This window comes from Sturnira hondurensis, unplaced genomic scaffold, assembly GCF_014824575.4.
Source record: "Sturnira hondurensis isolate 20B ecotype Veracruz unplaced genomic scaffold, ASM1482457v3 Scaffold0010428, whole genome shotgun sequence".
NCBI classification, from domain to species: Eukaryota; Metazoa; Chordata; class Mammalia; order Chiroptera; family Phyllostomidae; genus Sturnira; species Sturnira hondurensis.
In genome coordinates this window covers 7,104,834-7,129,946 of record NW_028083059.1, presented here as the reverse complement: position 1 = coordinate 7,129,946, position 25,113 = coordinate 7,104,834, and the positions used below count along the sequence as shown (strand labels likewise).

The following is a 25,113-nucleotide window of genomic DNA, read 5'->3' as shown; positions in this document are numbered from 1 at the left end:
TAATCTATGTGGATTGCACCAATGCTGATTGCCCTGGTTTGTCCATGGGTTGTCGTTGTATAGGGCATCGTCAGGAGAAGAGCTGGGTGGAGGGTATGGGAACTCCATACTGTTTTATAAATTCTTATGAGTCCGAAGTTACTACAAGAAAATGTAAGGGATGGTGTGACAATAGGGAGAAACACTCCCCTAGAAGATAAATTAGAAGATAAATTTTAAATTGTACTAATAAACCAGGAGGTAGGAAGCAGCTAAGCTGTGTTAATCTTATTACCCCAAAAAGGGAGGAATCAATACATATAGTTTTTCTCTGGAAATTGAAAATCTTATAAATTGTAGTAATGTTTGATGAACAAAGATAATAATTGACAAAATAAAGATGTTCTAATTATTAGAGAAGGTTAAGTAAAAGAGAACATAATTTATAAAGAACGATACATAAACTAAGGAGAAATCATGGTTCAATGTGAAAAAAAGAAAATAAGATGACAAAATAAGGTTATATTAGTTTTGATAGCTAAATAGCTAAAAAGGTTATCTTTTTCAACAAAATGAAAAACAATGAGAAAATAATTTTTTAAATCTAAACGTAGAGGGTCTAAGACGAGATGTGAAGGGCAGTGACGCAGCAAACGGAAAAGTGAAAGAACTAGTACCACTAGATTAAATAAGATGAAATAAACGCAAATTAGCAGTTGCTGCATTAACATGGAAAATCGGATTGGATGACAAAATGGGACAGGAAATGACCTGTTATATTGATTAAGGCAAAATGTGCCAGAAATATACAACATCCATAAATTTCTAGGATCGTGATAATACAGCATCAAATTATAGAAAGATAGTTAAACGTTGTAGGAAAAATTGGTAGAAAGATAGTGTAAAAAGAAATCTTGCATGCCTTTGTCAGTCTTTGATGAACAAATTAAAGGCAAATAAGATTTTATAAAAATAATTTGAAAATTAAATGTATCACCTTTAAAAAGTACATATATGGCATACAAATATATTGTCAGAAGGTAATCTCAATAAACATCCAACTGGAAATTCTTAAAAAATAATACAAAATGTGGAACTTAGGAACTTTTTTTTTTTTTTGCTTTTAAGGTTGGAAGTCTGGAGTATAAAGGGTGAACTTTTTTCTTGCCTCATACAGGTGATTCAGTGATCACACACAAATGATCCTTGTGTAGTGTGGTACTTTCAAAGCAGGGTAATTTTATTCTATTGAAATACAGTACACTCGGGCAGCTCATGAAAGGACAGGTAAGACTCCATATACAGAGGGAAACGTCCCTGTGATACTTTTCATCAGAGCAAAAGGCAATGTTCACCACAGGAGGAGGCACAGAATAAAAAGCATGGAGAGAAATTCTGATTTCAAGGTAGGTCTTTCAATAATAAAACCATATTTTATCTTAAATTCTTGTCTCTCCCTCCATAATACACAAGTACAAAAGTATAAAAACAAAAATCCTCTGAGGTCAAACAATTATTTTTATTTTTAATCTACCATTTTGGTCATCTATATCACTATTTTTACCACGATGAAAATAGAAGATGACCGTAATACTTTGTCTAAATGTCCAGCTTCTTGTAGTAGATGTTCTCAATATGTTAATAGGATGGTTTCCAAAGGAAAAAATACATAAATCTTCATTTCAAATTTTTAAACAAACTATGAATGAAATATTCTTTAAAAGACGTATGATTAAATGTATGTTTGAAATAAGACTCAAGGAATAAAAGCATCTTCAGTCCTATGTATAATTATGTCACACAAAAATACTTCATAAGGTTCTGCTCCTATCAAACCAGCTCTCTTGTAGAATTTTGTATACAGGAAAACCAAAAAATTCCACCAAAAACTAGTCAGAACTAAAAAAAAATGAATTCAGTAAAGTTGCAGGATACAAAATCAACACATGAAACCAGTTGCATTTCTGTATACTAATAACAAACTATCAAGAAGACAAAACAATTTTATTTACAATAGCACCAAAAACAATGACATAATTAGTAATAAATTTAACTGAAGAAAGTGAAAGACCTTCACACCTAAAACAATGAGGCATTGAAGAAGACACAAGTAAATGGAAAGATTGATGTGTTCTTGGGCTAGATATATTAATACTGTGACAATGTTAATACTACCCAAAACAATATAGATTTAATATAATCTTTACCAAAATTCCAATGACATTTTCCACAGATATAGGAAAAAAATTATCCTAAATTTGTGTAAAACCACAAAAGATTCCAATAGCCAAAGCAATCTTGGAAAAGAAGAACAAAGCCAGAGACATCACACTTCCTAATTTCAAGCTATATTATAAAGCTATATTAGTCAAAACTATATGGTGTTGGCATAAAAAACAGGCACGTACCTAGTAGAACAGAGCACAGAGGCCAGACATAAACCCATAAACCCATGCACGTATGGTCAACTAATTGTGACAAGGGTACCAAAAACACATAATCTCAGTAAATCAGTAAATGATGTTGGGAAAACTGGGTATTCACATGCAAAGGAATAAAATTGGACCACAATTTTACACCACTGATAAAAATTAACTTTAAGTGGATCAAAGACTTCAATGTAAGCCCTGAAACCATAAAGTTTCTGAAAAGAAAACATTTGGAAAAGGATCCTTGATAATGGTCTTAGCAACAATTTTTTGACTAACATACCAAAAGCACAGGTAGGAAAAGGTAAATAAATAAGTGGACTATACCAAACTGAAAAATTTTTGCACAGGAAAGAAAATAGTAAATTGAAAAGGCAACCTACAAAATGGGAGAATATATTTGCCAACTTATAGTCCCTTACCAGATAAGGGATTAATATACAAAATATAAAGGAATTCATGCAACACAATAGAAAAACAAATAACCCAATTTTAAAGTGAGCAAAGAACCTGAGTAGACATTATTCCAAAGAAGATGCAGCCCTGATGCATGTGGCTCAGTTGCTTGGGTATCTTCCTGCAAAGCCAAAGGTTGCTGATTTGATTCCCTGTCAGGATACATGTCTGGGCTGCAGGTTAACCAACTAATGTTTCTCTCTCACACTGATGTTTCCCTCCCTCTTTTCCTCCCTCTCTCTCTAAAAATAAATAAATAAAATATTTTTCAAAAAAATAAGACATACAAATGGCCAGCAGGTACGAGAAAACATGTTTGACATCATCAATTATCAGGGAAATACAAATCAAATTCACAGTGCCATATCACCTCACACCTGTTATGATATCAATTATCAAAAAGACAAGAGAGCCCTGGCTGGTATGGCTCAAGTGGATTGAGTGCCAGCCTGTGAACCAAAGGGTCACTAGTTCAATTCCCCCTAGTCAGGGCACATGCCTGGGTTGTGGGCCAGTTTCCGATTTGGGGGCGTGGGAGAGACAACCACACACTGATGTTTCTCTCCTTCTCTTTCTCCCTCCCTTCCCCTCTCTCTACAAATAAATAAAATTTAACAAAAACAAAAAGACGAGAGAAAAAATGTTGGTGAGGATGCTGGTGCAGAAAAGGAAACTCTTATACATTTTTAGTGAGAATGTAAGTTGGTGTTTACTTCACAGCTGAATGTTAATTGACAGCATGGTGGTTACTCAGAAAATTAAAACTTGAGCTAATATGTATTCCAGCAATTCCACTCCTGAGTATATAGCCAAAGGAAATGAAATCCATATCTTGAAGAGATATTTGCACACCCATGTTTACTGAAGCATTATTCACCATAGTCAATATATGAAAACAACCTAAATGTCTTTTGATTGGTGAATGATTAAAAAAATGTGCCCTGGCTGGGTGGTTCAGTTGGATGTAGCAGTGACCCTTATACCAAAAGGTTGCAAGTTCCATCCCTGGTCAGTGCACATACCTAGGTTGAGGGTTCAATCCCGAGTCGGGGCATGTATGAGAGGCAAACAATCAGTGTTTCTCTCACATCAGTATGTGTGTGTGGGGGTGTGTCTCTCTCTCCCCTCCCCCACCTCTCTCTTGATCTAAAATCAGTAGACCTGTCTGGTAGGTGGAAACACTGTGCCTCCTCACACAACCAAATTTAAGGACAACAAAGATTTAGAAACAAAAACACAACCAGAACAGACAGAAAATTGAACTGTACCAAAGTCCAACAACAACAAACCATTCATCGAGACCTGTAAGAGAGGCAGAGTCAGCAGCCAGTGGAGAAGGTCACAGCAGGAAAAAGTGGTGGTTGGCAGACCCGGGCACAGGGAGGAAATGAGTGAGGTGTACAAGGCAGCCTGCAGACCTCGGACATACATTTATGTGCAGATAAACCAGGCAAAAAATGGGCAGTGAGACAGACTGTGCAACCCAGGGCCCCAGCGATGGGAAATAAAGCCTAAAAGCACTGACTGAAAAAACTTGTGGGGGTTGAGGTGCCAGGAGAGACTCCCAGCTTCACAGGAAAGTTCACTGGAGAGACCCACAGGGCCCTGGAACATACACAAGCCCACCCACATGGGAACCAGTGGCAAAAAGGCCCAATTTGCTTGTGGGAAGCATCAGAGGGGACTGAAATCAGAGACAGAGCAGAGAAAGAGCCATCATTCCCTCTCTGACCCTGCCCCCACATACAGGATCTCAACCCAGCAACTGGCTTGCCCCACCCTGGTGAACACCTAAGGCTCCGCTCCTCATACATAACAGGCACAACCAGACCAAAACATTATGGCTCAAACAGAAGAACAAATCAAAGGTGCAGAGCCAATACTTTAAAGCAATCAAGAGATAGCCAACCTATCAGGTATACAGTTCAAAGCACTGGTGATCAGGATGCTCACACAACTGGTTGATTCTGGTCACAAATTAAATGAAAAAATGAAGGCTACACTAAGTAAAATAAAGGAAAATATACAGGGAACCAATAGTGATGGAAAGAAAACTGGGATTCAAATCAACGGAGTGGACCAGAAGGAAGAAAGAAACAACCAAACAGAAAACAATGAAGAGACAAGAATTCAAAAAAATGAGGAGAGACTTAGGAACCTCCAGGACATCTTTAAATGTTCCAACATCCGAATTATAGGGGTACCAGAAGGGGAAGAGGAACAGCCATGAGTGGAAAACTTATTTGAGCAAATAATGAAGGAGAATTTCCCCAATCTGGAAAAAGAAATAGACTTCCAGGAAGTCCAGGAAGCTCAGAGAGTCCCAAAGAAGGTGGACTCAAGAAGGAACACACGAAGGCACATCATAATTACATTAGCCAAGACTAAAATGAAGGAGAGAATCCTAGAAGCAGCAAGAGATAAGGGGACAGTCACCTACAAAGGACTTCCCATCAGACTGTCAGCGGATTTCTCAAAAGAGACCTTGCAGGCAAGAAGGGGCTGAAAAGAAATATTCCAAGTCATGAAAGGCAAGGACCTATATCCAAGATTGCTCTATCCAGCAAAGCTTTCATTTAGAATGGAAGGGCAGGTAAAGTACTTCTCAGATAAGTTCAAATCTTTCAAGGAGTTCATCATCACCAAGCCCTCATTATATGAAATATTAAAGGGACTTATTTAAGAAAAAGGAGTTAAAAAATATGAACAGTGAAAGAACAGCAAACTCACAGTTCTTAACAACCACACCCAAAACAAAAGCAAACTAAGTGGACAGCTAGATCAGGAGCAGAGCCACAGAAATGGAGATCACATGGAGGGTTAGCAACAGGGGAGTGGGAAGAGGAGAGAGGGGGAAAAGGTACAGAGAATAAGTAGTATAGCTGGTAGGTAGAAAAGAGACAGGGGCAGGGCAAGAGTAGTGTGGGAAATGTAGAAGCTAAAGAACTTGTGACATATGGACATGAACTAAAGGGAGGTATGGGGGGGGGTGTGCAGGGTGGAGGAGAATGAAGGGGGAAATGGGACAACTGTAATGGCATAATCAATAAAATATATTTAAAAAATAAAAATAATAAAAAATAAAAGGTCCTCATAGAAAAAAATAAATTAAATTTAAAAAAAATCAATAGACCTATCCTCAGGTAAGTATTTAAAAAAGAGAGAGAGGAAGTGTGATATATATATTTTTATAAATAAGTTTATAAATTTGTATTATATATTTATTATACATATATAAATAATAGATTACTATTCAGCCATAAAATAGAAGGAAATTCTACCAGTTGCAACATGAATGAGCCTGGAGGGCATTATGATAAGTGAAATAAGTCAGTCAGAGAATGACAAATAATTTATGGTATCACTTATACGTGAATCTTTTTTAAAAAGCCAACTTCATAAAAAAAAGAATAGAATGCTAGTTGCCAGGAGCTGGCGGGAGTGGCAAATGGGATAATGTAGGTCAAAGAGTGTGAATTTTCAGTTATAAAGAGAATAAGTTCTGAGGATCTGATGTAGAGCATGGTGACTCTAATTAATCATATGATATTGTACACTTGAAAGCTGCTGAGTAGTTAAGCATTCTCACCACAGACTCAAAAAGTTAACTAGTAAGGAACACGCACAAAGGACCCATGGATGAACACAGTGCTGGGTGGGGAGGATCAAATGTGGGAGGAGGGGTGGGTAGAGTGGAGGAGAGTAATGGGGGGGAAATGGGGACAACTGTAATTGAACAATAAAAACTAAAAATAAGGTTAACTGTGTGATGTGGATTGTTAATTATGTTAATAATCTTGGTGACTATTCTACAATGTATAGGTATATCAAATCATGACATTGTATACTTAATACATATGATATTTGTCAAGTATTTCCAATGATTCCTCAATAAATTTTTTAAAGAAAAGGTCATAATCTTGTAAAATTTTTTAAAAAGAAAGAGAAAATTCAGCCCACCCCACATGTATCCAACTTCAGTGATAATTGTAACATTGCCCATACAACCACAGTGAGGAGCGTGCTCCATGGGAGAAAGGGAAAAGAAGCGTTTCCCAAGCTATTGGCCTAAAAAAATCTCTTCTGCTCAGAGAAGAGGGACTAACATGATGCAGCCTTATTGCAATTTATTCTACGGCACTTCAGCACATGAAAGACGTAGTAGGTAAGTCATAAAGAGCTTTCCTTTGACTTCCCTGAAAGGATTAAAATAAACTCTCCTAAAGGTACAAAGGAATGACCTTCAGAAAGTTTTAAAAGGAGAAAACTCTGAACCAGGGTCTACTACTTTCAGACTAATCCACACTATACCTGAGTAGTGTTCAAAAGGCAGAATATGTAGCTGAAGATGATCCTGATGTCGTCATTATCAGTTAGCATGAAGTATGCCAGAATCCAGGTGACCCCAAAAACGACTGCAACAGATAACGTGCTAAGAATCTTCTTTAGCGATGAAAACTTTTTTGTGCTGGGTAAGAGAAAGCAAGAAAAAAATTAGGTTTATTCAGTTTTTTCTTATTAATGCCATTGTTACCCTACTATTGAGTATATATATTCAGCTGCCCACACATACTATTCATTTAAAAATATTATGCCTCTGGTAGAAAAATGATGTTAGACCTATGCCCTGTTGGACACAATCTGATTTAGTAAATTTTATTAAGAAATACAGTGATACCTATATCAGGCATAAGTAGTTCCTTTAATACTTACAGGCAAATTTCACAAAGAATCAATTATTTCTTTGGAAAAGAATTTTATTTTAGTGATTATTACCACTGGATCAGCTAGTGAGAAATCGTCTGGGACTCTGGAACCCTCCCATGATGTAGGCTGATACGGGAATGAAAGTGCAGTTGTCTTCCTCCCTTGATAGTGAGACAATTACTAATATCTCACTTTGACTAGTGAGATATCAGCAACTGTTCTACAAGCAGAGGCTTGAAAGCGTTTTTTTAAATTAGAGTGTGCCTTCTCTTATTGCTCTTTGGAACCCTGAGACCACTGTGTTAAGAAGCCTGGACTAGTTTAATGCAGAATGAGAAACCACCTGGCACAGAGATGAGTTTTCCCCACTGATCAGCTACCATTCAAGACCAACCATCCACTAGCTACAGGCATGAAAGTAACTCATTCTAGATCATCCATCCACATTGAAGCCAGCCCAAACCAGGATAACTACCCAACCAACACTGAAACTGATGACCAACAATAAATATTTGTCATTCTAAGCCATTAAGTTTTGGGGTAGTTTGTTATCCATGAAAGCTAACTGAGACATGGAAGATAACGTGTTCAACAACTAAATTGTAACCTAAACCAATTTAAGAGCTATGTGTTCTCAGCCAAAATTTACAAAGACAAATCCAGTTGATGACTGAGGCCAAAATGATAGTTTTGTATAAAAGAAATATAACCTAATTTGCAATAGGTTGAGAAGACTTCACCAAGATCTTTCTGCATTTCTAATACAACATAGGTTTGAATGATTATCACTGATAATATTTCTCTATATTTCCCCTCTAATGGACTATCACTCATATAGGAAAGATGATACTACTCTTGATCAGTAAATCGCATATTTAAGATTATATTCCCACTGATGATAGTAGTTTTCACCCATCTCTTCATACCAAATGAATTCATTTGAACCCGCAAAGCTCACAGATGTGCTTATAGTAAGTTACTTGGGCTAAGTGGAGTCTTAAGCTGAATTCATAGCCTCATTAGCACTGTATTTTAACCAATTTGTACTGTGGGAGGTTGTGGGGAGGGTATACATATTTAATAGTTTCTGTTTTTACTCTCCAACTGAAATTATATATATAAAATATATATATAAATCAGCAGACCCACATGTGTTGCTGATGATGAAAATGGGAAGATCCACTTTCTGAGACAAAATTGAAGAGAAAAGTCTGCTCTGCAAACCACATGCCCCTCCATTGTCCCAGAGTCTGGAACTCCCCTGGGAAGTGTGGATGTATTCTGGTACCCATTGTGTTCACAATGAGTCATGTCTGGTAGCTTCCCGTTCACTGGGAATCTTACCTTGTCAGATTCTGGTTATTATTCCACAGCACTTTGACTGTAATGACAATAAATATAACAACATTGGTGATGAGGATAATGGTCATAGGTAGAACGAGTGCCCACAACAATGGACTTCTTATAAAATCTTTGCCATCCAAAACTGCCAGCCAGCAGCTGTGGAGAGAAAAGGAATTATTTCAGAAGACCAAGAATGGTACACACATTTCTCCTGGTTATTATCATTATTGACATTCACTTGCCTGAAAGAGAATATCCCTTTGCAACCTATATATTTGAGATAATGAGCAAGAATTCAACCTACTAGAAAAAAGAAACGTATTGGTTCTGCCATATTCCTCTGTGAAACAGTATTGGCTAGTGGAGAGAAAATAGGCTTTTGCGTCAGGCAATCCCAAATTTAAATGTCACTTTCTTATCGCTTACTAGGTGCCTGCATTGAGGCAAGTTATTCTTTTGTTTTATTTTTGAATATGTAGCACATCTAGATGGCTCAAAATTGAAATGGTGAAAACATTCATAGAGAGACAAGCTCCCCTCTGATAATTATTCATAGTCACCTAGTGTCTGTCTCCACTGAGAATCAATGTTTCTCATGCATTCTTCCAAATTTAGGCTGTGGATACACCAGCAAACATGTATTTCTCCCCTGATGTTCAAACAAATGATAGCATATGATACTTTTGTGCCTTACTTAGCAACATACCTTGGAGATCATTCCATGCCAGAATATAAAATGATTGCCTTCATTACTTTTCAAAGCTACATATTATTCCATTATTTTGCTATACCATAGATTATTTAAAATCTCTTCTTAATTGGCATTTTGAGAGGTTTAGTGTTTTAAAGTGTTTGAGTAGTTATTTAACCTCATTGCCTCAATTTTTGTTTTGTTGTTGCTATTTTTGGTGATAGTATGGTGGTGTATCCTTCTCATTGGTGAGGTGTGATAATCATCTCCTGGCATTGTGGTAAGAATTAACTCATTCATTTAATAAGTATTTACAGAGTATGCTATGTGCCAGACACCATTCTAGATACCAAAATATTAGCAGTGAACAAAAAAACAAAATCCCTTCTTTTTTAAAGATTTTATTTATTTATCTTTAGAGGGGAAGGGAAGGAAAGAGGGAGAGAAATATCAATGTATGGTTGCCTCTCATGCATCCCCTGCTGGGGACTGGCCTGCAACCCAGGCATGTGCCCTGACTGGGAATCAAACTGCGATCCTATAGTTCACAGGCCTGCACTCAATCCACTGAGCTACACCAGCCAGGGAACAAAAATCCCTCCTTTAGTGAATTTATTCTATCACAGAGAAACAGATAAAACTAACAAATAAATGAAGTACATACAATTCAGATAGTGATGAGTGCTGTGGAGAAAAATAAAGCAGGTAATAAGGGTATGTATTACTGTGTGGGGGTGGGGAGGAGAGTTTATTTTAATACAGTGGTCAGGAAAAGCCTTATGGGGGAAAAATGATAGTTAAGCAAATGTTTGGAGTAGATGAGGGTGAAGGGGATCCCAGGCATGGAAACGGCAAGTGTAAAGGACCTGAGTTGGGAGCTTATGGAACAGCAAAGAAGCCCAAGTGGCTAGAACAAAGTAGGTAGATAGGATTAGTGAAAAGATGTAAATTATGTCAGGCCTTTGTAGATGACTGTATGCACTTTTGGCAAGAAAAAGAAACTTGATATAATGTGTTATAATTCTTTAAAAGAATTACTCTAGCAACATGCAAAGATAAGAGAAAATGCATGCAAAAGTAGGAAATCCACTAGGAGTTAATTGCAATAATCTGGTGGTTTGGACCAGGGGAAGAAATGTTAAGAAAGAGTCTGGTTCCAACCAATTCAAAAGAACATAAGCACCCCTATGTTCTTGGCAATTTACAATTGCCAAGATTTGAAAGCATCCCAAGTGTCCATCAGTATATGAGTATATAAAAAAGCTGTGGTACATTTACACAATAGATACTACTTGTCCATAAAAAAGAAGGAAATCTTACCCTTTGTGATAGTATGGATGAACCTGGAAAGCATTATGCTAAATGAAATAAGCCAATGAGAGAAAGATAAGTACCATATGATTTCACTCATATACAGAATCTAATGAATGAAATAAACTAAAAAACAAAATAGTAGTAGACTCATAGGCAGAGAACACACTGACAGCTGTCAGAAGTGAGGGGATTTGTGGGACTGGGAGTAAAAGAAAAAAGGATTAAGGAAAAAAAACTCATAGACACAGACAACAGCATGGTGATACCCAAAGTGAAGAGGGCAGAGGGAGGTTGAAGAGGGTAAAAGGGGACAAACGGTGATAGAAAGACACTTGACTTGGGATACTAAACATATGATGCAATAAACGGATATATTATAGAATTGTATCCCTGAAACCTATATAATTTTATTAACCAATAAATTCAATTTATAAAAAGGAAAAATATAGTAGTTGCAGATAAACAAGGCCTGTCAGGAAAAAGTCCAACCATTGTTATTTTAATGAGAATGGTTTACATGATATCAGTGTAACCTGGCAGCCAAGGAGAGTGGACTGAAATGTGCATGTGTGAATAACGATGACTTCACTGTACTAGTCAGTGGAGACGGTAGATGCCATTGACTGGTCATATGTATTGTGTGGCCATTGCATTCAAAATGACTAAGCAAGTAGAACAACAAATCTGTAGCAATTTTTATATTAAGCTTGAACATTCCTCCATGGAAACTATTTGGGTGATTCAGAAGGTCACAGCTATGGGCAACTGGTGATAGGAACCTTCATCATGACAATGAGCCTGCTCATGCATTATGTCTCCTGCAGAGTTGTTTGGCAAAACATCAAATCACCCAAGCGACTCATCCACCTACAGCCCAGATTTGGTGCCCTGCAACTTCTGGCTTTTCCCAAAACCAAAATCACCTTTGAAAGGGAAGAGATTTAAGACCATCAATAAGATTCAGGAAAATACAGCAGGGTAGCTTATGGCAATTGGGAGAACTGTGTGAGGTCCCAAGGTGCCTACTTTGAATGGGACTAATGTCATTGTCCTATATACAATGTTTCTTATATCTTGTAGTCTTCTCAATAAATGTCTCTATTTTTCATAGTATATGGCTGGATACTTTCTGGGCAGACCTCGTATTTATAAGTAAAGCAAAATGATTTATTTTATTGGTAGGTTGGATGTGAGAAATAGGAGAATTAAGGATGACTCCAAACTCTTTGGCCTCAGTGCCTGGAAGAGTGGAATTACCATTAACTGAGATGTGGAAGATGATGGGAAGGGCAGGTTTGGGAGGGAAGACCAGGAGAAGTCGTATCAGACAGCCAACTGGAGATGTCAAGTAGGCACTTGGGTATTGATGTAAGAAGCCCTGGAATATATTTGGCATTCAATTAATGTATGTTTTCCTTCCCCTATAGGTAAACCATTATTATACAAGTTAAAGGGTTTCTAAGTGGTTTTGCTTTGGACTGTTGTTATAATTTAAATTACGACAAATCATATTTCTAATCTAAATGATCTTCAAGAAAACTGCAATGATGTGCAAGTCTCTGCAGTGAATTAAAAGGTGAAAAGGAGTGTCTCCAACCCATGGATACACAGACAAGGCCCATCCTAAATAAAATGGTGAGAGTGAGCAAGTTTATCTTCAGGACTCCGGTCCTCCCTTTCCTCTCATCTGTAACTGGAGAACAGTTCTCCTGTCCTCCTCCATCTCACATTTCCCTACACGGAAGAAATGAGGGCACTTGGCTAAGAATTTAATGAAATCCTGAGGAAAAGTACTTTCAAATCTCAAGGAGCTTCTTTGGCAACCAAGAAAGTGGCCATCAAAAGTCTTAAATGAAAAAGGTGAATACATTTCTTCTCCAGGCAGCCTAAAGAAACACAGTTAAAAAAGAGAGAAAATGATCAAGAAAGAAAATGAATAATCTAACTCTACTGGATAAAGGAGACTTGCAAATTATAAAACAAACAGACAAGTATTTATCCGTATCTGTATGTCTTGAGTTGTTTAATCTTTAGTTGATAAAATTTCTGAGAATTACTATTTGTACAATAGATGTGTGTGCGTACAAATGTCTGTAAGATTCCTCAATTACCTAACACTGGTGCGGTGACCTGGAAGGGGAATAGATATGACCTTGGATATGACTTAATGACCTTGGATACCCATGGTCATTAGGAAGCATGCCCTAGGAGGGCACTCCTCCTTACCCCCTCTAACCTTTGTAGTACTTGGAGAGATAATCATACTAAATTTGTTCTCACAACAGCCTCTCCCTTCATTATCCTTAATTTAATAACTTGGATTATAATAAATAGACTGCTGAGGAGAAAGAAGGACCCTACTGTGAGACTAACCCTTGTAGGCATGGAGCAAGATTTCTAGAGTTGAGATTGGTGAGTCACACGGTCAAGGTTGAACTGACAAAAAGCTATGGACCTAAGGTCTGGAGAGCATCATAAATGGACCTCAGATGAAGAGTTTAACTCCTGGGGACTTTGCTATGAAGCACACCATGAAGAGAACTTTAGCAAACACAGCATACAGTCAAATAATAATTTCTTGTGATTACCCCAACCCTTCAGAAAAGTCTGGAAACAACTTATAAGATGGCGGTGCAGAGAACTAGGGGACAGAGCAGGAAGGAGGGACATGGCCATGCTACACCTACCCCTTAGTTAGGTCCTTCTGGCAAAGAGAGCAGTTCATCAGGAGAACTGGGTCAGGGGTTTCAGGTATCACTGGTGGAGCAGGGAGCAGTGGGGGAGAGCATGAGATGTCGAGGCTCAGTTACTGGGAGGATAACTTAGGAAAACCAAAAAGTCCCTCCTCTTTCTAAATAAATCCTGAAGGAATGTGACCTTTGATGCCTGTGTATAGGTGGAACGTGGGGGATAAAGGGATATTAGATCTCACACATCCTTTCCTCTCTTCCCAGCTTCTGTTATCAGTCACGTGGTGTCTTCCCAAACATCTAATATTGTACCCAGGAAAGAATCTGCTCTTAATTATTTATAGCTAACTATGAATAAATTTAAGAGAGTAGGTGTCTTTCTCCTAAAGGCTCTTATAGGAGCAAGTCTAGCCCTGTGCCTGGTTTGGGGTAGAAAATGAAAACTGTGATTTGAACTGAAATACCTCTTCCATGAGATACTTGCATCTTATCATGATCTCTAATTGTAAAATTCAGCATTTAAAACTCATTTAAAGATAGTCGATGAAACAGAGAAAACAGTGCTTGAAGTATTTGGCTTCTGAAATCAAATGAGACAGATAGTCTCGTGTTCTACAGCTAGGTGTGGTTAGCCCTGGAAATAGGTAAGCACCCTAACACCACAACTTTCCCTTGTGGGTACTTGCACATTTCCAAGAGTTTTATGTTTACCTGAGTTGGTCTGGGTCTTAAGGTGGAATGTGAGGACAAGAACGGTTGAATTATAAAATGAGGAGGGAGAATCAATTAAAGAGCCATTGTCATTCAATAGCAGAAATACATGTAAAAAGTTTAGCTCAGCTTTTTCCTCTTCCTGCCCGCATAAAAAGCAAACACCATACAGTCAGGTGCTTCCATGATTGACAGTTAGTTAGTTATTCAGGCTGGAGTCACAGGGAGAATGTGTTATGTGCAGTAAATCATCATGGAATCTTCGTTATAATCACACAAACATAGATTTGGCTTATAAGCATGAAGAGTGCTCTTCAAGATATGAGTGTTTGTACATTTGTTTGACCCCTCACAGTAACCCCTGAGCAGGTCTATTACTGTCATTGTTATTCCCATCACTAGATGAAAAAACTTAAAAAAAAAAGAAACATTATTAAGGATTATACTTACTTTGTCCTATAATTTTTCAAGCTTAATAAAAATTAAATTTAACAAAAAAGTTTAAATTTATAAACTTAGAAGGTAAATACTTGCTTTACCAAAGAATTTACTATAGGAAATTTCCATGTCACCATATTTAAAATGTAAAGTGTTCTTTGAAAATTTGAAACACCCACTTGGAATATGACAATTATAAAGTAAGGTGCCTATGTATAGTGACACTTGGACTCAATATCACTGAATACTTAAACTCTTCAATAATGGACATTAAAAAATATAAGCTCACATTTCTATTTTTTCAATTTTAAAAGGAAATCTTTTTTTTGGTAGTTGTTCAGGTACAGTCATCTTCACTTTCACCGCACCTCGGGCCCCCGCCCCACCCATCCCTGCTAGACTCACATTTCTTCTTGCCGGTATTTTAATTCCCACTCTGAGACTGGGTTCTGAGAAAAAATGATTCCCACTGTCACAGCCACCACGACAGCTGGGACTCCTAGGTGATAAAGGGAGACACTGAATTAATAATTTACCCAAGACTTGGATTAATTATAAAACACCATGAATGAATTATACAACTGATCCTTTTTCAGAATGTATTGTTCTTTCCACTATGGACAACATATTAAATGATCCTTGAGATTTAGGTTAATAGTTTTCAAATTGTTTTTCTTAAAAAGTTGCTCTAGTTGTCTTTATTACAGCATTTCTTTTAAAGTTGGTTACTGATGTGGCTAAAAGTGGCAAAATTGGTGGTACAAAATCAATACTCAGAAATCGATAGCAATTTTATACATCCATAATGAACTATATCAGAAAGAGAAACTAGAACAAATATTCCAAAAACTTATATGGAACCAAAAAATCCCTGAATAGCCTCAGCAATCTTGAGAAAGAAGAAAAAAGTTGGAGGGATCACAGTACCTGGTATCAAACTATATTACAAGGCCCCCTGTTTCCCTGTAATCAAAATAGTCTAGTATTGGCATAAGAACAGACATATAGATCAATGGAACAGAACAGAGCCCAGAAATAAATCCACACCTTTATGATCAATTAATATTTGACAAAGGAAGCAAGAGCATACAATGGAGTTAAAGCCATTTTCTCTAATAAATGGTGTTGAGAAAATTGAACAAATATGCACAAAAAATGAAACTAGACCAACAACTTACACCATATACCAGAAGAAACTCAAAATGGATAAAATACTTAACTACAAATCATGATAACATCACAATCCTAGAGGAAAACCTAGTATAATTTCAGATATCTCACATAGCAATATTTTTGCTGATATATCTTTTAGGGCAAGGGAATTAAAGGAAAAAATTAACAAATGAGACTATAGCAAGTTAAAAACTTCTGCACAGCTAAAGAAATCATCATCAAAATGTAAAAGGTAACCCACTGCAGGCAGAACATATTTTCCAGTAATACATCAAACAAGGGTTTGATCTCCAAAATATATAAAGAACTTGTATGACTCAACACCAGGAAGACAAACAATCCACTTTAAAAATGGGCAAAAAAACTGAATAGACAGTTCTCCAAGGAGGACATACAGATGGTCCATGGACATATTAAAAAACGCTCAACATCACTAGCCATCAGAGAGATGCAAATTAAAACCACAATGAGATATCACCTAACACGTGCCAAAAATAGCTATCATTAATAAATCAGCAAACAACAAGTGTTGGCAAGGATGTGGAGAAAACAGAACACTAGTGCACTGTTGGTGGGAATGCAGACTGGTGCAGCCACTGTGGAAAACAGTGTGGAGTTTTCTCAAAAAATTAAAAGTGGAAATGCCTTTTGACCCAGTGATTCCACTTGTGGGAATGTATCCTAAGAATCCTGAAACACCAATTTAAAAGAATATATGCACTTCTATGTTCATAGCAGCATTATTTACAATAGCCAAGATTTGGAAACAGGCCCATCAGTAGATGAGCGGATAAAACAGCTGTGGTGTATTTACACAATGGATTACCACCAGGCTGTAAAAAAGAAGGAATTCCTATTCTTTGTGACAGCATGGATGAAACTAAAGAACATTATGTTGAGTGAAATAAGCCAGTTAGAAAAAAATACCATATGATTCTCCTTATAAGTGGAATCTAATGAACAAAATAAACTACTAAGCAAAATAGAATCAGAGGCATAAAGGTGTGGAACAAACAGACAGTTGTAAGAAGTGATGGTGCAGATGGGGACTAGTGGAAAGAAGGTGAAGGGAGTAGCCAAAGAACATGTGTGAATGGCCCATGGACACGGACAACAGTGTGGGACTGCCTGTGGGAGTGCAGGGGGGTGGGCTGGGTGGACGGGGGACAAAGTGGGGAAAACTGGGGCAATTGCAGTAGCATGAACAATAAATTTTTTTCAAAAAAATTTTTCAATAAAATTCTGTGGCATCCCCCCCCAAACAATAAATAAATAAAGTAGCCAGAAAGTTTTTTGTGGTCTAAATCTCAAATCGAATTAATAGAGATGTCAAAGGACATTAACATCTTGAAGTCAGCTTGTAACATATCTTATAGAGCTGCCTTGACCCATCTGCCTCCGCAGGAGTATGAGCCACCATGTGGAAGGCACTTTTACTGGTTTCTGGATTTTCCATCCCCCGCTACCTCAAGGCCTTGTACTATTAGGCCTTCTGTAGGCATTTGTTTAAATTAAATGATTTCAACAAAATTAAATTCCTGAGTAAGTAGAAAAGCAAACACTTACCCCATCCAATTAAGGAGATGAAAAGAATGAAATGCTGAGGGAGAGGCTTCATGGTCCTGATCAGAAGGTAATAGAGCTGCGCGGCACTGAGTCCACTCCAGGTAAACGTCACCAGCAGGAAGTAGTGCAGCAAGGCGGCGATGGCCGTGCACGTGGGATTCACAGGCTCCACCATGTCTGTCTGGGGCTTTTTGTTACTATTAGAACCAGTATTCTGGGTGTCATTTGTACTTAAGTTCTTGTTGGAGTTTTCAATTCCAAACACAAAGAGGAGGTTGAAAATCAACATTGATGTACACAGACTGACCAACACCCAGGTTACGGAGGTTTTTCTGACTCTCCTGAATAGAAATAAGTAGATGTAATTAAATAAATAAACAAAATAACTGCAAAGCATAAACCCAAGTGAAATTGTGAGGCAACAAAGTGTATTATCATCCCATGTAAATTCAGCTAATAGCCTGTGGGCCACCTGGTAAATCTACCTTCCCAGCAACACCAGAAAATTATGCTCCTCTCTTATGTCATTTCCACAACGAAGTGAGTTAGAAAATAGGTTGATATATCCTTTCTTGAAACTGTGTTCTAATCCAAGGTGATAGCTACTCTCCAGAAATGGCCCCCAATAAATGCTACTTCCCAATCTTTACACCCTGCATATTCACCTCCCAGGGTTCCTGTGACTTCGTTGAACCAACAGAAGCCTGGGGAGACAGGGCCAACTTGTCCATCAGATACCAAAGTGCTTAGGGCCCACAGCACCTTTCTGGCCCATAGCAATGTTCTAACTCCTTTTCAACCAAAAGAAAGCAAAAAAAATGAACTTTTCACTCAAAGAAAATATTTAGCATATAATATTAATATATTCATCTTTATACCAATGCTGTCATAAAATATCATTTTTGTCCCTTTGATGGAGGAGAGCCTCGAAAAGGTAAAAGTGCCTAGGACATGTGAAAGTCACCACAAGTTTTCCCTTCAGTGGTCCTGGGAGTTCTGAGCCACCACATAAAAAGTCCATCTACCCTCAGAAGAACCTCATGGAAATGCCCCAAGACTGTGTAGAACAACCCCGCTGTGGCGGGATCGTTAGCCTCCCAGCAAACCTCCAGATGGCTCTGACCCCAGCCACCCCGTGACTGCAGTCTCATGGGAGATGCAAAGGGAGACCTTTGGAGGAGCCGTCCAGCTGGGCCCAGTCAAGCCACAGAATCATTGAGGATAATAAGTTGTTGTTTCAAGACATTAAGTTTTAGGGCAGTTTTTAATACTACACTAGACTGTAACTTCTCTCGATTTGCAAGCACATACGAAAGCTATCTACAGAAGGGTTCTTAAAGGATTTTTCAAATTTTCAAAATAGAAAACTAGTGCATGTTAGTAGATGAACCCATGTGCAAATGTAGAGAAAGTTTCTTGAGTTTTTTAAAAGTATTTTAAACTTCATGTGTAAATTTTAAAAGAATAAGGCTTGATATAATTTTGACTAACTTTATAATTTTAAGTAATATTAAACTTACTACTTTTAAACTAACAAGATAGTATAAGGGTTAGCTTACATTGCATTATGAGGCTCCCAGAAACATTTTAAAGTACGTAATAATATTTTAAATTTGCTTAACAGCCTACTGCTACTAGTGATATTCTTCATAATTTGAATAGACTGAGGATTACTACCCCTGTAAATGACTTATAGGCAACAAAGTTTCACGTGCGTCTTTTCTTTAAGACCCACCGGAGCCCTGAGTCCATGGAGTATCTCCCAAGGGCTGGAGCTGCAAGGACCAGACTTCGGGAAGCACTGGCTGGCAGCCAACAGTCAAGACGGTCTGAACGAACCTTTTAATCTCAAAACATGCCCAAGCACCATCCCTTCATTGGAAGGTACAATTCTGGACGTAGAACCAAGTGCTCTTTAAAATGTGTTTTATTCCTTCTTCTCCTGTTTACCTAAGATTTTGCTCAAAAAAAGCCCTTTCTCATTTTGCCTGCAGGCTGGTGGTGTTCAACAGCGGTCTTCAGAAGGCAGTGGGATGAGAGATGAGTTGGGGATCGGGAGAGGGAGAGAACTCTGTGGGGGCCTGTGTGTGTATTTTGACATTGGCAGAGAACTCAAGGTTGCCCTGAGTAAAACTGATCTCAGATGTGAGATTTGACATTCTTTTTACCGTGCATGTCATGTTTTCCTTAATGTTTAAGATCAGATATATCCTTCTACTGACTCCCCTCTACTTAACTCCCCTCTTAACTCCCCTCTACTGACATTACAGTTTCCTGTAGACTATGGCATACAGTCCTATATCAATGAAAGTTGTAAGTTATAAAATCTCCCTTACTGTCATCTAAATCCTCCTAGATTTTTCAGACTACAAGGCCTCCTGGAATAACTACTTCCCTAAGTTTACACTGTGCTTAAAGTTCTAACATCTTCAACTACCTTTCTATTTTTAATGTCCCAGAATTTGATGAGTTTGTTTGCTGATTATATGTCCTTTATGATTTTATAGCATTCCATCATGATCTTTCTCAGTCTTTGGATTTCCATGATGAATAAAAAGCTTATATTTAGACAGAACTCTGTCCATTCTCTTGACATTTTAGTTGAGATTGACTTAAGAACTGCGCAAAATACTCAGAAGGATCCTTTTATGTATAATAAAGTTACTTTCTAATTTTTCTCCATTTTCAAACATAAATTATAATCCACAGAAAAAAGGCTGACTTCATTTTGATCTTTCCGCATATGATTATGCACACAAATATATAAGACACATCATATGTAATAAAAATATATGCATGATTTTTATATGGAAACCTGCCCATGAACAAAGAAAACTATTTGATTCAAGACTTTAAAGCCAACACAATTTTGTTTTCATTTTTGTTTTTCTTTCCTGGTGAGTTTTTAGTGACATTTCTAGCAGCACTTGTGCTCAGAAATGCATTGACAGAGGATGCAAAAAAAAAAAATCTGAGGACAATTCAAAGGAGTGAGATTTTAGGCAAAGAAACTAATTATGCTGTTACCACAACTTTTCCATGGGATCATGTAATTGCTCCAGTGTGGTGGTGGTAGAAAAACAAATGAAAAGACAATTATAAGAGCCATTTCTTTTTGTGTGACAGACTTGAATTACATGCCATGTAATTTCCTGAAGGCACTTACCGCAATTGGTAATTATATATAAAGTTTCTGTATATTTTTGTATATGTTTGTCTTCCCCCTGAGAATGTAAATACCACGAGAGATGGGAGCTTGCCCGTATTGTTCATACGCGCACTTGGCCCAGAGGAAACACTCCATATAAAAAGTTTAAATGAATCGCAAGAGACTTGAGTGTGAAAGATAAAGAAGAGGAATCAAAAAGAATTCTGGTTCTTTGGGAAAATGACTGATTCCAAGTGTGGGGCAGAGGAAGTACTGTGCCTGAAAAAAGGAAGTGCTTGAAGACTGCGCCGGACATGATACAGCAACGTGAAGGGACTCCCTCTGGGCACATCAGAGACTGTACTTTTTACAGAGGGATACAGTGGCTAAATGTAGCATGATAAGTTGGAAAATTGTTATTTCCCACCACCAGCAGAGTGAAATATTCCAGTAAGGACACCAAAACCACTGAGTGAAAGTTGGTGAACACAATAGTCAGGGTCTCAGAGTATCGCCCCATGGACTACCTATTATTTACAAAGGGACAAAGTGCGCCTTCACCATGTAGAAATCTTGCAGGCACAACTTTAAACAAGGAATCAAACTTAACCAGTAACAGGACAAACTGACATTGTATACTTCTGTGTGTCACACTGAGAGGCTAAAGTATCCTCACAAAATATTTTTAACCTGTATCTGACCATGAGAAAAATTCCAGACAAACCCTAAACTGTAGAATAACCTACTTCCTACAAAATAACTAATCTGAATACCTCAAAAGTATTAATGTCATGAAAGACCAAAACAAACAAACAAAAACAGCAAAGGTATTATTCTAGGCTAAACAGACATGACCACTAAATACATTGATGAGAAAAACAGCTATAACAGACATCACTGGGACAATTGGAAGAAATTTGAATATGGATTATATGTTAACAGAATAACAGCATATTAATGTTAAGTATCTTGGGTTAAATTTCCTGAGTGAGGAAGCCAGTACTGCACCATGTAGGAGAATGCCCTTGTTCATAGGATGTACATGCTCCAAGAATTTAGGGACCATAGTCATGATTCCTACACTTACTTTCAGAATTTCAGGGGAAAAATTGAAAAAGCAAAATATTAATCACTGGTGAATATAGGTGAAGGATATACAGGTGTTCAATGCTCTCTTTCAACTTTTCTGCAGGCTTTTGTAAAAGAAAACTTCAGGAAAAAATTTAAACAGCACTACCTTTAAAATAAAAAAAATTGTAAATATACATATCTGAGAAAAAAGTTGTGAAGGAATTTAGTAGAGAAAATACTTCTGAAGGAAAAATGAATTCATTTTAAGATAGAGAAGCTGCTGGGACCGCCCAACAGACCCAGTCATTCCACACACTTTCCTCTGCTGTGAGCTGCGGATGATTGGTCGGCCTAGGGGGTACAGTTGCCAAAACAAAACAAAACCAAGAGCGGCAACAAAATCAGAGGTCACTGTCCTCATCGATGTTCATGCTGATGGGGAAAACAGTCCACAAGTAAACTAAAAGTAATCAGGCTTATATTTCCAGATTATTGAAAATGTAGCATGTGATAGAAAAAATAGTGCTACACAAAATTGAACCTTAAGTGAGGGGGCCAAGGTGGAAGAAATGTGTATTTATAGGTCATCTGTAATGGATTTTTTTAAAGTATGAAATTCAAAAACTTTTAAAAGTTTCATCATTTGAAAACTTAGTGTATTTTTAAATTACTTTTATTTTTGAAAACTTGGCAGCTTAGCAATATTTCTTTCTTTTACAAATGCAAATTGGTGATTACGTTTCTATTCAACACAAAAGAACTGTGGCATTGATGAGCTACCAGACCATGTTAATTTTACATGGCAAACTTGTAATTAAATGGTATGTAATTTTCTTTTAAGGCATTTACCAGTTTGTAATCATATACTTACTTGTGTGTATTTCTTAGCCTCTCCAGGCCTGTCTTCTTTAAGAATGAACCTGTTGAACTAAATCTGATTTCCCTTGTAGTTTCAAGAAACTATATTCTGATGAGAATATGCTCAGAGAAATAAGAAGTATAGCCATTTCTCTCATGAGGAGTACCAGCTTCTCTTCTTACCTGGTGACAATCTGAAATATAATCGTGAGAGCCAGACCAGAAATGGACAGCGCACATCCAACGGTGGATAATACGTCTAGTGATTCAGGATATTTATAGTTCTTTTTGAAGCTCTGGAAAATAAGTCAGGACTAGTTCATTTAAATAACCATTTCTGAAATGTCTATGAAAGTACACACCTTGCAAAGTTACATTGGTCAAAATAACCAGAGAGGAAATACATTAACCCCTTATTGTAAGCAGTTTACATGAAATATTAGGGCTTGAGAACAGTTATTTAACTAATTCAGTTAGGTAAAACAAATAGATGATTCCTCAATGTCTACAATCAAAGTTATTTGGATTAGATATAAGGCTGGAGTCGCTTCATTTATCCACTACATTATTTTTATGTGTAACGACAACCCAGAGGGAAATCAGCATATTTAGGCTGATGCTCCAAAAATAAAGTTGCAGAAATATCTCTAAGGATATGGAAATATGTTCACATGATCCTGTCATTTTTTAAAGGTCTAATTTTTGTGTAATATATGTCTGTCTATCCCAGTATTTTATTTTATTTTTTTAAATTTTATTTATTTATTTTTTAGAGGGGAAGGAGAGAGGGAGAGAAACATCAGTGTATGGTTGCCTTTTGTGCCTCCCATGCTGGGAGTTGGCCTGCAAGGAACCGGCCTGCAACCCAGGCATGTGCCCTGACTGGGAATCGAACCGCGATTGCCTGGTTCGCAGGCCCGCACTCAATCCACTGAGCTATGCCAGCCAGGGCCCCCAGTATTTTAGTATATATCTATAAAAAAGTACATTTCATGTAAGTACATTTCATTTCTAAGATTCTTAGAAATCTAGAGAGGTAATAATAGTGGTCAGTGGGTAGGTAGAATATATATAATTATTCTTGCTTGCCTGTTCTAATTTGTTTAATTGTTAAAATTTAAAAAGTTATATATATACTTATTTATAAAATATAAAAATAATATAGAAATATAATTTTAAAGCATGTTACTCTCTATTGTCAGCTACCCACCTCATACTCTACCTCTTGAAATCCAGTCTCTTCTCCAGAGGTGACCTTCCTTATATACTAACAAGTATTGCCTATGTCCCTTGCACAAACACATAACATTAACACAATAATGTTAACACATTCTATTGTTAACATATTAGAATTTTTCTCAAATTGCTATTTAAGATCTCATAAAAATTTTCCATATCAGTAGATCCCTGCTGGTTTTTACAGCCAGAATGTTTACCAGTATATAAACTTTCATACTATATGCAATGAGTATCTATTTCTTTTGTAGAAATAAATATAAAATAAACATCCTTTAAAGTAATAATAAAACAAAAATTTCATGATGACAAAGAATTATAGAGTACATAGACCTTCAGATCATAGAAATCATCTGTTTATTCAGATCCTACTCGATCTCACCTTACATACAATATCAAGCAGCCTTTTTAAAAGTTTTACAACTCAATACTAGTTGTAAATGTGGGTAGGTAGTCACTGAGGCAGATTCGGATATTAGTGAAAAGAAACAGCTGAAAGCCTGAACTCAAAAAAGGAGAAAAATAACCGTGACAATGTACACTGAATCATTTACTATGAACAGCAGTCTGAGCTTCGCACATAGCTCTTCAATGATACTAATGACCTGCAGCTATCAAAAAGTCAAAATTCTATCTTTTTTATGTTGTGACTGAGAAAGCAGATCTCTGTGTAATACAAGTTAGAAAATACATAGATCATGTATCATAGAAATTATACCTGAAATCTATATGACTTTATGAACCAATGTCACCCTAATACATTTAATTTTTAAAAAGACAATGGGGCATAGGTAAGCACAGCTCGCCTCCTCCCAAGGCCACATCAAAATCGTGATGAAACTAGAGAAAAAAGCATTGGGATCACCAGAAACTGAGCTGCATGTAAGTCCTACAACTATGGAATTAAGAGAAAAACCCATTAAAGCTGGTAGGAGTGGTGGAGACACCGAATGGTCTGGCCTCTCAGCCACACATGGTTGATGAACATCAAGAGGATATCTTGTTGCAAGTGGTTCCAACCCCACACCATGCTCCACACAGGGTTCCAGTGCCAGGATGACAGGTCCCCAAACTCTGGCTGTAAAAGCCAGCAGGGATTAAGACTGTGGAAGACAGAAACATCTGGAGTCCCAGAAGTTCCTCTTAAAGGGCTCATGCACAGACTTACTCAGACTCACTCCCTCTGAGCTCCAGCATGGGAACAGCAGCTTGAAAGTCACCAAAGACTTATGAGGAGGAGCTAAATTGTTCAGCATCAGTGTGAGAGCTAGGGGGCAGTTTTCTCTCAGGCAAAAATGCTGG

The 25,113-nt window shown here is 37.3% G+C and overlaps 1 protein-coding gene across 1 annotated transcript in view; it reads right to left on the bottom strand.

Annotated features, from left to right (window-relative positions):
• Positions 1–25,113, bottom strand: part of ADGRG7 (adhesion G protein-coupled receptor G7) — a 70,141-nt gene that overhangs the window by 3,458 nt on the left and 41,570 nt on the right. Inside the window, exons 11-15 of the mRNA XM_037058948.1 lie at positions 22,759–22,871; positions 17,499–17,839; positions 15,165–15,258; positions 8,916–9,071; positions 7,176–7,332 (exon numbers count right to left, since the gene is read on the bottom strand). Of these exons, the coding sequence (XP_036914843.1) occupies positions 7,176–7,332; positions 8,916–9,071; positions 15,165–15,258; positions 17,499–17,839; positions 22,759–22,871 (861 nt within the window). The remainder of the gene's footprint in view (positions 1–7,175; positions 7,333–8,915; positions 9,072–15,164; positions 15,259–17,498; positions 17,840–22,758; positions 22,872–25,113) is intronic.